Here is a 16,968-nt window from a genome sequence, read left to right on the forward strand (position 1 = left end):
CAAAATCTCACAAATCACCGCTACGGAACTTACTCATGTAACCAAATACCACCTGTACCCCATTAACTTATAGAAAATTAAAAAAAAAAATCCCATTAAAATCCAAAGACAGAAAACTCAGAGTAGAACTAAGATTCTTAGGGAACCAAAACTAAGCAGCTACAAGAAAGAAAGGCAGTACCGTTCCATGAAGGCTACAGGCCTTCCTGGCTGCCCTGCTTCTCTTAGCATTTGCTCCACCTCCACTCTCTGCTCAGGAGCTTCTTGTGCTTGTTCATAATGGAGGCTGAGCGTGGTTATCAGTTCTGTCCCCAGCCTCTCCTTTTCTCTCATCTTCACACCAGTTGCCTCACCCTCAAGTTTCACATTTCTGACAGCAGCACCTGTCTCACCTCATCTTCTGGAATCAACTCTCACAGGTCATTGGACTTCAACTCCTCTGGATCCTTCAGGTCCCAGAGCAGATACCACTCCCTGTGACAACCCTTCCATATCACTCCTTCCCAGGCCAGGTGGGAATTTACATACACAGTGTGCCAAGCCCCAGTGTGTGTAGATTCTCACGTCACACGGGGGCTTGGCACACTGCCCTGTAACTGTCCATTAATGTGCCTGTCCACCCCACTAAAACAGAAGCTCCTCAGGAGCAGTGACTATGTCTGTGTATAATTATTTCCCTAGCACCCAGGTTTTAAAATAAATGGATTCTGTGGGTTTTAAGAAATCGGCCTGATAATAAAATAATGCCTTAGAATCTGGAAATACTTGAATTTATAGTTTTATTTTGGCCTGGGGCAATCATATACTTTTCTACAACCCAATAAAAGACGTCTGCTAGGCTTGCAGTTGTCCAGGTATGTAGTTGAAAGGCACAGATGGAAGATTCTGCCTTTTTGTAGCCCCCTTCAGCACCCAGTGCTATATACAGGCACTCCCTTCACACGGAATCATCCTTCTAAAGCTATGTCAGCCTTATTTTTTTTCCTATTTTGCATTAAACTTCAATGAATATAGTTAAAATGAGAATTCTTCTTACCATGGATAAACTATAAAGTGAATCTGAAATGTCATTAAGTCTCTCTGACCTTTTAAATGTGCCATTAATACAGTAATCTTATTAATAGAGAGTTCATCAGAGTAGAGAAAATGGAGTTCAACATCTAAGAATGTTAGCAAATTCTTACTCATATGTCTGCATAAAGCAAATACAGTTTCTGTAAAATAAATACGTGGTTCATATTTTTGGCCTAAGGTATATTTCTCTCTATTAAAGCATTTAACACGTTTATTCCAAACCAATACACTTTCTCTCATAGAGCACAGGTTCAGTGTTCATTGGGGAGGCATGAACTGACTGCTGACTATGCATCAGGCTTACGTTTCCAGGTCTCTACACAAGAACCCTGTTAGTCTATTAATGAACCGCATACAATATTAAAAATAGCATGTACATTTCCTAGTTTATAAAGCATTTGTGTATGAGAATTATTTGACAGCAAAATCTCTATGAAGTGGGGATTACGCTCATTCTTGCTGCAAAGAAAATTGCCTTAAAGAGGCTGTAATTTGTTTAATTCCCACTGCAAGCACACACATGACAGAATTTTCTGGTTCCAAATACAATTGCTCATGGCATCAAATGGCCTTCCTTTAGCATTTCTTTATTAATGCAGAGAGGTGAAAGGAAAGAAGGTGGGTGAAATACTGGTGTCTCATGGAGAAGCACCCGCCTGAAACCCTCACTTGTTCCTCCATCAGTGCAGCCCAGAAGAACTGGAGCTTTCACGTAGTCCTAGGAGGGCTGACTAAACTAAAAATCCATATATAATTTCCTTTAACGACACATCAAACTGATTGCACTGCTGAAAATGTTTGTTAGAGCATTGAGAAACAGAATCCTTAAATAAAAGCTCAGGCTTGGCATTTTTTTCAGTGTGAAAAGCAATATTGGCCTTTATGTTTCAATGTTAGCAGAAAATAAAAGAAGTGTTCCTCTAACTTTCATCAGCTTCTCAGGGATTTAAGATTACAATGGAAAAACAACATGTAGATTTAAAGGATGAGATGGGTTTTCGTCAACAAATAAAATATCAGTAAGTGATCCAGATTTGCATTTTCCAGCAACCCATCCCTAGTCCTGAGGTAAAATTGCTACTGCCACAAACTCCTTCACGTGACTCCCTCTCGTCTCTCTTTTCTTGTGACAAATTAAATAAATTATGACCACACAGTGTCGTTCTGGTTTGGGAAACTATGCTCGTTGACCTTGCTAATCTCTTTCATCCCCAAGGAGCTATTTTTCTATGAACATATTATAATACAAAGACATAATGGGGGCAGCATCCCCTGCAGAGAACTCTTCAGCTACAGAGGACACAATTTTTGCCCAGAGTTCTCAAAACGGGTAGCTCCCCAAGTCATGTAGGCTGCTGTTTGACACAAAGATTCTGTCATCCAATCTTGTGACCCTACTCAATCAGAATTTCTGTGAGATGAAGCAGAGAATCTTTATATTAAACATGTTTCCTTGATTGATTCCCATACTCACTCAGGCCTGGCAATCGTTGCTCTAAAATACAGAACAGCTTCAGTTTCATTTCCAAATAACATGTTTTAAGGGCCCCTATAAACACGTTTCAAAGGCCTTGTTAGTTGCTGAATCAAGAACACAGCAGTTTATTTTGCACAGCTCTCTTTAAACACACAATGGATTATTTCACAAAAAGAAACATTTTAATTCAATGTTCGGAGGTTATTATGAGCTAGCCCCATGTTGGGGGCCATAAGAGATACAACTATAAGGAAGACACAGAGTCCTAGGCTGTAACAATCAAGATCTAAGCTTTGGGTCTCCTTGAAACCATCAACCGAAATGGAAAGATGAAAAAGAAGCTTTTTTAGAATTTGGAAGATGTTGCATTCTAGCTTTATCTTGTTATTTCCTATCTTGATCTTTTCCTACAAAGTAACACAAGCCTTTGCCTGTATTTCTTAACAGCAGAAACAGATCCACCACTCCAGCAAATCTATTCTGGTTGTTTATCTCCGGACCAAATCTCACGAAAAGCTATGATGCTGAGAGAGAGCCTTTATGTCCTTTCACCAAAACCCCTATGTTATCTCATTTCCGGATTTCAAAGACAACCATCTCCAATGTGATAAAGGCAATACTTCTTCCATCAAGTGTAGACTGCTTTATGACCCATCCTTTACAAATCGGTAAAACAAAACCAATTACTAGGCAGCAGAGCATGGCTGTGGTAGTGGAAATGATATTTCTACTGCAGGCTCTAGCCCTATCCAGAGGCCATACTTAACTCAGGCTTTTGTTTTTATCCTTAATCTCAGATTTACAAGATTGGAGGTCAAAGGATCACATTTCTGAAGATACTTATAGAAACAAAAGAGCAAATCTGGAAGCAAACGACACTTTTCTGACAGGACAGATTACACATAAAATCTATTCCATCACTTTTCAAATGCAGGTCCATAAAAAACATGGAAGAAGAAACTCTGGGCATCTGGACTTCAGAACTCATACTTTAACATGATTCCTTAGTGTTTTTGAGGCACGTCCAGGTTTGACAACATAGCTGAGATAAATTGTTAAGGCCCCTCATGGCTCTACTCACAGCACGATTTTGAGTGGTAATTTACAAGTATCATAAGCACCTATGGTCTTGGGTCTTGAAGAATATTTTCATTTTTTTTCAGATGAGAATCAAATTCTAAATTGACATAATTCTAAGGCAGAGTGCAATAAAATCTTCCCACCACTCAGAATCAGCTGAGCAAAACACAACATTGCAAATTACAAGAGGCTAACAAACCAGAGGCAGACAGAGCCAGCAGAGTGCTGCATCCGCTGCACACGCCACTCATGTCTTGCCAGCCACCCATCCTTCTAGCTCCTTCTAGCATGAATTCAAGCAAGGAGCACAGTGCTGGTTCTAGGCCATCCAACAGAAAGAGAATGAAAGCACATATAATTTTCAATTTGCTATTTGCTACATTAAAAAGAATAAAATGAAACATGGTGAATTAGTTTCAGAAGTATATTTTGTTTCAGTGAATATACCCAAAATATTATCATTTCAATAATCAGTGTAAAAAGTATTAATGGGATGTTTTACATTGTTTTCTAAGTCTTTGAAATGCAGCGTGCCTTTACATTTTCAGCATATGTTCATTGGAACTAGCATTTGAAGTTCTAAGTAGCCACATGGGGCCAGCAGCAACCCTGGTGGACAGCACTGATCTAGACAATTATCTGTCTTCAGCCCCATCCATCCTCTACCTCTGCCTACATTAACTTGTCCTTGGCTTTATCTTTTCGGCTCTAGATTCCTACTCCAAACCCACTTCTCTCCCGTTGGCTGTGGCCCCCCTCCACTCTCAAAATTCCCAACTACCATCCAGACTTGTCATTGTTGCCCGTCAGTTTTACTGTGTGGTATCTATCTCTACTCACCCTCTTTTACCTCTTGTGAAAACTTCTGACTCTTGTTCCTATAGAAATTCCATGTGGGATAGGACAGATGGAGGGATTTAGACCTATGAGGGCCAAATTGTCTTAGTTGTTGAAAAAAAAGAGCAATTTAATAAAATCTAAATTTAGAGCAACTACAAAGAAGGTAATATTCTTTGTGATTAACACAAATACAGCCATTCAGATTTCATGGTATGAGAAACTTAAGGACAGAGGAGGTAAGTAAGAAAGCCAAGCTGACAAAACAGGGCTGGGACAGATGGGTCCAGGCAGAGACAGAGTTCCCAAAGTCACCCTTAACTTCGGCCCTCACCACCTTACTAGAGAAGAAAATGGAAATTAATATCAGAACCACACTGTATTGTATTTTTATTTTGTCATATATGTATTGTACAAGTTAAGCAGATATTTCACAATATAAATTCCATCATTCTCAAAGAAACATTTTGCTGTTTTTATAAAGTTACAAGTAGACAGACCCTTGCAGATGGTTTTGAAGACAGAAAAATTGGACAAGGCCTGGGGAATGAGGTGGGATGGTGTGCAATTAATTTTATCGTCAACTTTCGGGTGCCTAGAGTGAAATATTAGGTGTGTTACAACATTTTCAGAGGGGTGGCTCAACAAGGCTTAATCTTTTCCAAGGATGCTAACTGTAACCAAGGTCACCATTCAACAATGTTCTAAGGATTTGTTTAGTATCAGGCTCTGAGTCAAAGTCTAGTAAGACCATAAGATAATTTTAAGGGCCATCAGGCAGTTGTTATCCATAGGGCTATAAGCAAAACTATTCAGTACGTCAATCTGCATTTAGAGCATCTTCCTACCTAACTTTCTGTTTCTTTTTGGTTTGTATTTTTTTATTTGTATTTATTTATTTATTTTATTTTACTTTAGGTTCCGGGGTACATGTGCAGGTCATGCAGGGTTGTTGTATAGGTGCATACATAACCAGGTGGTTTGCTGCCTCTATTCCCCCTTCATCTATATCCAGCATTTCTCCCCATGTTATCCCTCACCACCCCCTGCTGTCCCTCCCCTAGCTCCCCCCCAACTGCCCCCGTATGTGATGCCTTTTTCTTTTCTTTTTTTTTTGAGGAGTCTCAGTCTCTCGCCCCGGCTAGAGTGCAGTGGCATGATCTCAGCTCACTGCAGCTTCTGCCTTCCAAGGTTCAAGTGATTCTCTTGCCTCAGCCTCCTGAGTAGCTGGGATTACAGGCATGCACAATGGTGCCCAGCTAATTTTTGTATTTCTAGTAGAGACGTGGTTTTACCATGTTGATCTCAAACTCCTGACCTCAAGTGATCCACCCATCTCGGCCTCCCAAAGTGCCAGGGTTACAGGTGTGAGCCACCATGCCCAGCCCCTCCCTAACTTTCTGATATTGACTTCTGTAAACCATCACCTCTCTTCCCGAGGTGAGACACCTGGGCCTCAGGTTATCCCAGCCATCTTCCCTAGACCTGTTCTCTCGAGGAGTTCTCACACTACAAAGCCACCAGGTTCCCTCTCTCAGTTGCAAAGACAAAGCATCCATTCTTTCAGTGACCAGATCATGGCAAAATGTTAAAAAATGATCTTAGGAATTCACATGATGGTATAAATAATTAAGCATACAGACTAGAAGGCGAAAGCAGTCAGTGTAAGTTTTCTAGCAGGGAAAGTTTTCTGAAGAAGCAGCAGGGATCTGAGCTTTCACAAACAGGTGGGCCTTAGACCTGCTAATAAATGTTGTAGGTAAACAGAACGGACGGAGATCCACAAGGGCCCAGGATTCCGAGGCGTTTGGTTCTCATGGTTCATGAAACAGGCTTGAGGATCCTTATTGATATGTGAATAGAGGGGAGAAAAAGATATTTATAAAAAGCTAGACCTGGAATTTCCCTCCGAGAGAAAATGATCTTCTTCAATATTGTCTTGTTGTTGTTTCAAAGGAAAACACCACCGCAGGCTGTATGAGACACAAAATTATGTATTCATCCCGTCTGTTTGATTTTCTTCTGAGGCACACAGGGGGCTACACTTTCCAGCCCCTTTGCATTTGGAGGGGGTACTTGACTACTTTTGGCCTCCAGGTCTGAGCAGAGGTGACATGGGTCTCTTGCAGCTGAAACACTTATAAGCTGTGTGGTGGGGTGAAGACTTAATGATATTAAAGAATGGTTGGAGTTTTTTTTTTTTTTTTAGCTACCATGAAAATACTGTGGTTATATATTTTAAAAGACAGCCATATCTTTTAGAGATTTTGTATGCCAAATAACGATGACTGAACTGGCACTATAGTTGGGACTAGTTTCCAAACAGTTCATGGTGGGCCAGGGAAAACAAGAGAGAATGTTAGTGGGTGGGGGTATTGATAGAATAAGATTAAGTGTAGCTGATAAATGGTGAAACTGGGTGATAGGGACAAACATGGAGTTCATTATATTATTCTCTCTGCTTTTGTAATATGTATTCAGAGTTTCAACAGAAGAAGTTAGGGCCCCACTAGCTTTCTCTCCCTCTGCTACACTGACTTAGCCATTCCAGATGGCAGGACTATGAAATACAAGCAGCTCAGAACCCAGAGTCGCCAGTTGGAAGGCAGCTTCCCTAGAAAGTGGCTGGACCCACAGCCATCCTCCTTTTCATGTTCGGTCATTTTAATTTCAGAGCTTGCTATTACCTTAGCATAGCCTCATCTCACCTAGGTGGGACAGAGGTGTGTGAGATTTTAGAGATAATTTAGTCTCAGGTGGCCTATATAGTCTGGTGCTATATAAGAAATTATTAGGAATTTGGACAAAAGAGGAACAGAAAATGTAGAACAAAAAGGAGAGAGGTAGGGCTGAGCAAATAACTGAAGCAAGAGACTTGCCAAAAAAAAAAATAGCCACTGAGAAGTCCCCAGTGGAGGAGATGCTGAAGGATTTTGTGCAAGATGATTAATGTACATTACCTGTGGCATGGTTCTGCGATGTAACTCTGCTGTTTGTCTCAAGATTTCCATAAAGTCCCTTGTATCCAATTGCCTTATATGAATGGTACTGTAGGGGATATTAATGTGAAAGGTCTATGCCCTCCTGTAACTTAGTTGGCACAAGAAAAGGAAATGAGAGTGTCCATGGGCAGTGTAACAGCGACCAGATGTAGAATTTAGCAGGAAAAGGAAAATGGAATGGGAGATGTCCCATGAGAATATAAGTTTCTAGGGAAGCATATAAATCCTGAGGAGGGCAACGAACACTCGAGCATGTGGGAAAGAACTTAAGCCAGCTGTCTTTAAATCTCAAAGAGGAAGACTCAAGACGATACTGGGGTTCCATAATTGCATGCGTTTTAAGCCTATCACTGCATTGTGTGGGTCATTCTCATGACAGAGCAGAGTTCCTTCTCCATACCAGGGTGCATAAAAGCACATGCAGTTGAAAATACCTTAATAACAAAAAGCAAAACAATGATAAATTGAGAGGTGGTAGTGCAAAGTGGCCTTCAGAAACAAAAAAAGTAAAGGTAGTGTAATGTCCATAGAAGCAGCAGGCCTGTGAAGCAGAGTTAATCACACATTCATCCATCAAACAATAAACAATTATCACGGCTCTGTCCTGTGCTCAGCACTGTAAAACCTGCCAAAGACACAATGAAAGATAAGATATGGTTTCTGGCCTTGAGAAATTCACATTTAAATGGGAAGGAAAAATTGATGAACAGTCTACAACAATAAAGTGTAATGAGATAGAATATAAATATATCTTCAAGATTGAGTAAGAAAGTTCAGGCAGGATCTTCTAGAAGCAACAATAGCCAAAGAATGGAGGAAAGGGAATCATAAGGCTGGAAAGCTGCATGTGAAAAGGCTCTCAGGCAAAAGGAGACAATGGTGCATTCAGGGAGCTGGAGCAGTTCACTATGGTCAATGTCTAAGATTAGGGAGGAAGGGCAGAGGAGTGCCAAGAGATGGGTATGCAGAGAGTGGCAATGGCCAGATCCCTTACTTTTCATGGATCCTAATGGGTATAGGAAGCCACTGACCTTCTAAATATTAAGCCAGCTGGAAATATCATTTGAAAATGACATGGAGGACCTGAGGAGAATAAACTATGAGAACAGAGACAAATTAGGAAGCTATTTCAGGAACATGGGCCAGAGACCATGAGTGCTTTCAGAAAGATGGTGGCGGTGCAGCTGGAGATGACTGCATGAATTCCAGCGATTAAGAAGAGCAGTCACAGGACAAGGGGACTGCTTGGATGAGAGGAATGAAAGAAAGGAAGCAGTCATCACTAATCACAACTGACAGGTTATGTGTCAGGGACAACTAAATGGACAATTGGGCCCTGGGGAACTTGCTTATCAAATGGAAGTTGTGTGATCAAGACACAATGTCTCCTTTGTTCTTTAGTTTCTACTTATATTGTTCTTCTCAAGTGGAAAGTAGAAGCATTTAAAATTCTGTCTCATGCCACTAAATGGATCCATATAATCTGAATTAATTACAGGTTGGAAAAGTTATTGGTCAGTTACAAAGAACTGACTGACAGCTAATACATCAAATTTCTGGATTTAAACGGAAAGGTAAAAGATTAAGGGCATTGTCACCAGTGCATCCTGAATAATGATTATCTCCAATTCCATCACTGGAATAATGATGATCTGACTCTGTAATGAATCCACCTTACATCTTGACACACCCAATGGTCAAAAATAAAAAGTCAAATTCTCAATGGCTTCCAAATTGCTGTTAACGTCAACTGATTCAAGGTATACTTTTTTAAATATTAAAAACATAATCTTCCTACATATACACAGCAAAAACTAAAGGTTTCTATAACTCATAAACATGGGAAACATACTTGACCAAGATAGTTCAGAAAAGAATTTGAGTTAGGCAAAGCCTTCTGAGATATAGAAGATATATATCTTAGACACAACAAAAATTAATTGGATTTCATCAAAATTAAAAACTTTTGTGCTTCAAAGGACATCATCAAGAAAGTGAAATGACAACATACAGAAAGGTAGAAAAAGTGTTTATGAATTATAAATCTGATAAGATATTTGTATCTAGAATATATTAAGAAAAATATTACAACTTGGAAATAAAAAGCCAAACAACCCAATTAAAAAGTGAACAAAGGAGCTCAATAAACATTTCTCCAAAGAAGGCAGCAATAGGGTCAGTATGTACATGAAGAGACGCTCAACAGTATGAGCCATCAGAAAAATATCAATAAATCAAAACCACAATGTCATACCATTCCCTACCCATTGACATGGCTATAACAAAACACATTATCAAAAAGACAAATGGTGAACATATACAGAATCTGGAACATCTGGAACCCTCACATACTGCTGGTAGGAATGTAAAATGGTGCAGTTGCTTTGGTAAACATTCTGGCAGTTCCTCAAAAAGTGAAGCATAAAGTTAACATTTATAATCCATCAATTCCACTCCTAGGTGAATTGGAGTGGAATTTCTCTTCCACTCAAGAGAAATGAAAACATATATCTACACAAAAACTTAAGCATGAATGTTCATAGCACCATTATTCCTGATAGCCAAAGAAACAACCCAAATGTCCATTTTTATGGAAAAAAAATGAGATGTATGGTATAGCCATATAATGAAATGCTACTGGAGAATAAAAAGGAATTAAGTATTGACATATGCTACAACATGGATGAACCTTGATAACTTGTTAAATGAAAGAATCTAGTCAGAAAATACCACCTATTATATGATTCCATTTTTATATACATGTTCAGAGTAGGTAAATCTACAGAGACAGAAGGTAGATCAGTGGCTGCTGTTCTATTACAAATGTATACACACATACAAGTTGAATTTTAAAAATTGGGATTTTTGCAGTCTTCATGCAACAATAAAGGGGAATGAGATTGGCAAATCAGTAACAATTTTTTTTTCCAATGTGCTGCAAGGCAATACAACTAACATTTTAAGTTTTATTTTTTCCACTAGACAGGAAAGAAATCACAACTATCAGCCTTCTGTACATTAAATTCCAAGATGACAAAGTTGTAAAATATAGTAAGCAGCAAATAATAAGACAACGAATGTTTCATTCCTCTCAGTTTGTCACATAATGATCTACAGTACTGTGACTATCACACAACCATTTCTGTTTTGTTCTCAGGTCTTAGAAATTTTGCTTAACAAAGGTTTTTCATAAGCATACCATAATGATTTTGTAGCTCAGTTTAATTAAGCAGAAAATGACAGGGTATTCTGAGTTAAACACATGGAAATAGATAATGTAAAAGAGAGAATCTCACAAGCAAAATCCTAAGAAATCATTTGAGAAAAAGAAAGCTTGATCAAGCTACTCTTAAAAGTTATTAGTATTTTTAAAAATTACATGTAATTAATAACCATAATAGCTACTAAATGGAAAAAGAAGCTAAACTGAAAACTCTCACCTGATAATAACTTATTATATCTACTTTAAAAGAAGAAACAATACTTGGAAGATAGAAGCAAAAATGCTACTGAAAGATGTGCAAAGTTCTTAAATTCAGTAAAAGAGGTGAAGCATCAGGGAGCCAGACTGCCATAACCACCTGACAAGCCCATAGTTACTCACAACAGACTGCAGAGCCAGCCAAATCACAGCTAAACTGCACAGCTGCTAAGAAGGAAAGAAAAACCAATCGAACTAGGAAGAAAAACCAGTCGAACTAGGAAACAAACCAAGATAGTCCACTTCAAGTATCACCAGCCTATGAGATGTCAAAGAACTATGCAAGCTGAGTAGAAACTTTACTTGGGAAAGGAATTAGAGACCATTTTCTAGATGCTCTAAAGAGTCAATTCTAATGTGGCCATCTCAGAGGAATGAGAAAAGCCATTCAAGACAAATGTCAGTGAAATTTATCTAGGTATCTACATATTTTATATTTGATTTTTGTTGTTGTTGTTGTTGTTGTTGTTTGAGACAGCGTCTTGCTCTGTTGTCCAGGCTGGAGTGCAGTGGCGTGATCTCAGCTCACTGCAACCTCCACCTCCCCGGTACAAGCAATTCTCCTGCCTCAGCCTCCCAAGTAGTTGGGATTACAGGCACCCACCACCATGTCTGGCTAATTTTTATATTTTTATTGGAGACGGGTTTTCACCATCTTGGCCAGGCTAATATTTTATATTTGAAACAGAAGAATAGAAAGATGTTTTTCAAAAGAAAGAAAAGGAAGAATATAAGGATATGGGTATTAGAATATTCTATTCCATCACTTTTTATTAATTGAACTGCCTGAGTTATAGTCACTTGGGTGGACTGATTTACAGACAGAAAGTCCTGGACAAAATACGTAGCAGATCCCTTTGAAAAGTATATGTACACCTTGGAAGTGAAAGGCAGAATCTAGCAAATGGCTGGCTCAAGGTACTAATTTTGCCATGAGTTTCACACCAAATAATTCTTTTTTCCTGCCTGCAGGGATAAAAACCCCCACTAGCTAATGCCCCTAGTCCCTAAGATGTTACAGCTAGGAGAGCAGAGAGTCAGATATCAAAGGCAACTTTTCCTAACACCAAGGACCTTGGGGCACGCACTTGTTTACTTACGACATGAGATAGGAATAAAATAATTGGTTGATGAGTTGACAGTAGCATATTCTTGTTCTCCTCCCTCTGTCTCTTTTTAACTGTACATCTTGGCGTTTGGAGACTGGTAAGCTCAAGGAACAGGCTATGTCTAAGTCAAAGATAAGAATGAATGCTCAAATTCAGGAGATAAGAAGTCTTGGAATGAAACCAACCCAAAGCTAAAGGAAATGGAGCCATTATGCAAGACTATATGGCAAAGTTGGTTTTTCTCTTAAAGACAAAGGTAGTTATTTAAGGAGCTACAGAACACAAGACAATACATTAGTGAGCTAGCACAGATAAAAATATCTGCACAAGAAGCTCTGGAGATTTTGAAGGCCGGGGAGAGATATCTAAAAATGGTGAGTAGATTGCAACATTAACAGAAAGCTGGGTTAGAGAAGTCAAACTTAATTAAAGAACATATTAAACAAGAATTTTTAAACATAAGATATAAACAACAATTTCTAAAGGTTCTACACTGCTGAGAAGAAGTAAGCCAACACCAGAAGTTGTATATCACATTATTTCTGAGAGCATATTCAAGATTCATTTAATACAAACACGTTGGAAGTAATGAAAACAATCATGACATAGTTTTATTACAAAAATGTGATAATCAAATTGTAAGATATCCTTTTTAAATGAAAAATAAATATAATAAAGAAAGAGAAGAAAATACTAGAAATAATAAAAAAAAGCATACAAGGCAAAGAAAGTAGTAGAAATTTATTAATTCCAACATAGAAGTTAATTAATGATATAAAGCAAAGATCACTGTCAGGCAGAAAAACAAAATCTAGGCCAGGAGCAGTGGTTCGCACTTGTATTCCCAGCACTTTGGGAGACCGAGGTAAGTGGATCACCTGAGGTCAGAAGTTCGAGACCAGCCTGGCCAACATGGTGACAACCCCTCTCTGCTAAAAATACAAAAATTAGCTGGGTGTGGTGGCATGTTCCTGTCATCCCAGCTACTTGGGAGGCTGAGGCAGGAGGACTGCTTGAACCAGGGAGGTGGAGTTTGCAGTGAGCCGAGATCATGCCACTGCACTCTAGCCTGAGCAACAGAGCAAGACTCCATCTCAAAAAAATAAACAACAAAAAAATCCGAAATCTACCAATCTGTTGTCCCTAAGCGATATGAGTAAACTAAAACATGTAAATGACCCATAGATCAAGATTTAAGATTTATCATGTTTCTGCAAATACATAAAAAAAGTGAAGGTTGCTACCATGAAAATGATATTAGATAACATTAAAGGTATGTAAAACTGTGAACATTTCAGAAGAGTGCATCTTAATTTTTTATATTTTTGTTTACAGTCTACTGGTCTTTTATTTATTATCTTTTACATCTATTATGCCATGACTTCATAGGAAATAGGTTACAGCAGGCCAGGCTCCATTCCACTCATTCACAAAGTGTGCTTCTCTGGCTTCCTTCTTCTTCTGATCATTTTCTTTCACGCATTTCAGGAAGCTATCTTGGTTCTAAGAGTGCTTAATACGCACATTAATTCTCCTGGCAAGAATCTTGCCCTGAACTTGTTTGTTTATAACAATGCCAATAGCAGGCTGGGTAACATTATAGACTCTTCGAGTTTTGCCATGGAAACATTTGCAGGCCTTTCCTTTTTAAACAGGACCCATTCCCTTGATGTCTACAGTATCACCTTTCTTATAGATCTGCATGTATATGGCTAAAGGAATAACTCCATGTTTTCTAAAAGGCCTAGAGAACATGTATCAGATGCCTTTCTCCTTTCCCTTTGTGTTCCTCATTATGGCAAATTATTAGAAGATGGTGGTTCCAGCTGAAAGAAAGGCATCTTAATTCTTAAAACATTATAGCAACAATATATTCTAAAGGAAGTTATTAAAACTGTCAAATATAATTATATCTGGAAGCCTCAGCTATGCATCACAGCAAATAGTTAAGGACTTAAAATCCTATTCAGTGAATCAGAGCTGTTGATCAGCATCACTTCTTGACCCCAAACCCTCAGAACTCTTAAGGACAAATGGCATAATTAGCTGTATCTCAGCAAAAACTGTTGTTCGTTTCTATTTGCCACTTCCAACCACCCCATTTACTTTAATTTTACAAATGGTTATGATGTCCAGTCAACCTCTGTACACTTCTCTACACTTATTCTGTAACATTCGCCATAAGGATCACTCAATAGATTGTTATTATTGGTAAGTGGCTGCTATAGCTTGGATATGGTTTATTTATCCCCATCAAATCTTATATTGAAATGTAATTTCCAGTGTGGCAGCATTGAGGGCCTAGTGGAAGGTGTTTGGGTGAGGTGGGCAAAACCCTTATGAATAGGTTAATGTCCTCCAGAGGTGAGAGAGTTCTTGCTCTATTAGTTCCCACCAGAGCCAGTGTTAAAAAAGAACCCGGCACCTCTCACTCTGTCTTGCTTCCTCTCTCTCTATGTGATCTCTGCATGTAGTCAGCTCACCATCATCTTTCGCCATGAATGGAAGCAGTCTGAGCCCTTACCAGATGTCTAATCTTAACTTTCCAGCCATCAGAATAGTGGGCCAAATAAACGCTTTTCTTTATAAATTACTTAGCCTCAGGTATTTCTTTATAGCAACAGAAAATAAACTAAGACATTTTCCAGTAAAATATGTGTTGAATAAACAAATACACATCAAAGGAAACAATAGCAATAATACTGCCCAAATAGCTTCATCTATTGAAAAGAATTCCAAATGTATAGAGTTTCTTTCCTCCTCACAAGGAGGATACACCACAATCAGTCTTTCCTCAATATGCAAAGTCAGCCTATAATTTAAGATTATTCAAAATTATCTAAAAATATCAAGTAAAATTTTTTAAAATTATTTATACTAACCTTGTAAGAATGTAAGGCGAAAATGAAGCTGGATTATCCTGCTCTGAAAAAAGGGGCATAGATCCTCCCATTATCCACAGACGGAAGTACAAAATGACAAGCACCTTCAGAAAATAAGAAGATTCAGTGAGATTGCCACCAATAATCTCCACCTTTTTATCATGTCCATTCTGTTCCTCTAACCAGGAATGAAGTCAATCACCTCTTCCCTTAAATCTGAATTAGTCTTGTGGGTGGCTTGTATTGACCAACAGAACATGTAGAAGGCACGTTATATCAGTTCTGGACCTAATTTTTAAGAGGACCAGCAAATTTTAGTTATTTTTTTAGAAACCACCTGCCATATTGCAAGGAAGTCTTGACTACACCTCTGGAATAAGAAGCCACAGGGAGAGGCTCTCTGGGATGAGATATCACATAGAGGAGAATGGAAATGACCTGGCTCAGATGATAGCTGAATAAACCTGATGGAGTAACCTCAACCCCAAATCAGGATGGTCAGAAGAACTGAAAAGCTGAATGCTGCCCAAACTAAAGCAGGTAGGACAAATATAGGGTTGTTATATTTAAGCTACTAAAGCTTGGGGTGGTTTGTGATGCAGCAATAGACAACTGATACAGCCAGGTTTTCACTGCCTCCTCTTGAGAAAACAGTCTCAGCATCTTGAAAGGGACTCATAGAATACTACAATTTACATTGTCCATGTCATCAAATCCACATACACCTGGAATGCTTTCATATATACCTTTTGACACTTTGTAACATTAAGGCATGCCAACTGTTTGATCCCAAGATCATGATGTTAGAGTCTATTGCCAATTCTATTAAATAACCTCAATTACATCTCCGAGCTGAGATAGAGTGAAAACATTCCTTATCACATATTTCAAAAGTATATATATATACTTACATAACTTAGGACCAAAATGGCCCTTTTTAAAAATGGTCTCATGGTAAGCAGAAAATTTCTGTTGCTGCTTGCTGTCAGATACCTAAAATGGGAAAGAAAAAGAAGTCTTAGATAAGTGTAAGTGTCTACCAGACACAATGTTCTCCTTTCAAGGCGAAGACACTGCAGCTCTAAAGAAGGCTGCAGAGAACAATGCTGAGAGCAGGGTCTCTGGAGCCAGAACACCTGGGTTTCCCTTCCCAGTTCTGCTGCTGCTAAGAGCCCCGGAGACCTCAGGCAGGTTTCTGAATCTCTTTGTACATCTATTTTACTCACTTATAAAAAAGAGACAATAATAGTATCTACTTCATAGGAAAGTTGGGAGGAATAAATGAGAATATCTAGAACAGGACTTAGCTCCATTAGTTATAAAAAAATTACTATCCCGTCAAATCCCAAATAACCCAGTCATTTTGAAAACGATATGGTTACACTGGTCATAGGGATAATCTTAAACAAAATAAGAGTTTATTTACCTACTTAATATAATTTGAAGGCTACAATGTCTTCCACTCATAAAATACCTCTAAAAATAGAAGATGCCAAGGTTGTGGGATGTTAATTTTTTTTTTTTTTGGAGACAAAGTTTCTTTTTTTTTTTTTTTTTAAAGGAGGAAGAAAAAAGAGAAAGAGAGAGAGAATGGGGAGGTGGAAAAAGGAAGAGAAAGAGAGAGAGAATGGGGAGGAGGAAAAAGGAAAAGAAAGAGAGAGAGAGAATGGGAGTATTGCTTTCTTGCCCAGGCTAGAACGCAATTTAGTAATGGTTATTAAAAACCTCTTTTATAATGATAATTATACTTGATGATGTAGTCAGGAAGGAATAAGGGAAGAAGATAACAAACAAACAGCCAACCAATATTTAATTTAAACCTATGAAATGCTATGCGATTACTGAGGAGTGATTTACTTCCAATTATGTAGTTACTTTTCTAATAGGTGTGAGGTGGTAATGTATGTTTTGTGTATTTGAAGTGGAGAGTTCTATAAATGTTTATTAAGTTTACTTGTTCCGGGTCTGAGTTCAAGTCCTGGATGTCCTTGTTAATTTTCTATCTCGTTGATCTATAGAATCGTTA

The 16,968-nt window shown here is 38.4% G+C and overlaps 1 protein-coding gene across 2 annotated transcripts in view; it reads right to left on the reverse strand.

Moving 5' to 3' along the window:
- Positions 1–16,968, reverse strand: part of TMTC1 (transmembrane O-mannosyltransferase targeting cadherins 1) — a 267,680-nt gene that overhangs the window by 131,681 nt on the left and 119,031 nt on the right. For both annotated transcript variants that reach the window (XM_064377400.1, XM_012474263.3), the window contains exons 6-7: positions 15,854–15,935; positions 14,943–15,046 (exon numbers count right to left, since the gene is read on the reverse strand). In XM_064377400.1, coding sequence (XP_064233470.1) covers positions 14,943–15,046; positions 15,854–15,935 — 186 coding nt within the window. The remainder of the gene's footprint in view (positions 1–14,942; positions 15,047–15,853; positions 15,936–16,968) is intronic.

Source organism: Aotus nancymaae, unplaced genomic scaffold (assembly GCF_030222135.1).
Source record: "Aotus nancymaae isolate 86718 unplaced genomic scaffold, 86718_ANA_hifiasm-v0.15.2.pri h1tg000016l, whole genome shotgun sequence".
NCBI lineage: Eukaryota > Metazoa > Chordata > Mammalia > Primates > Aotidae > Aotus > Aotus nancymaae.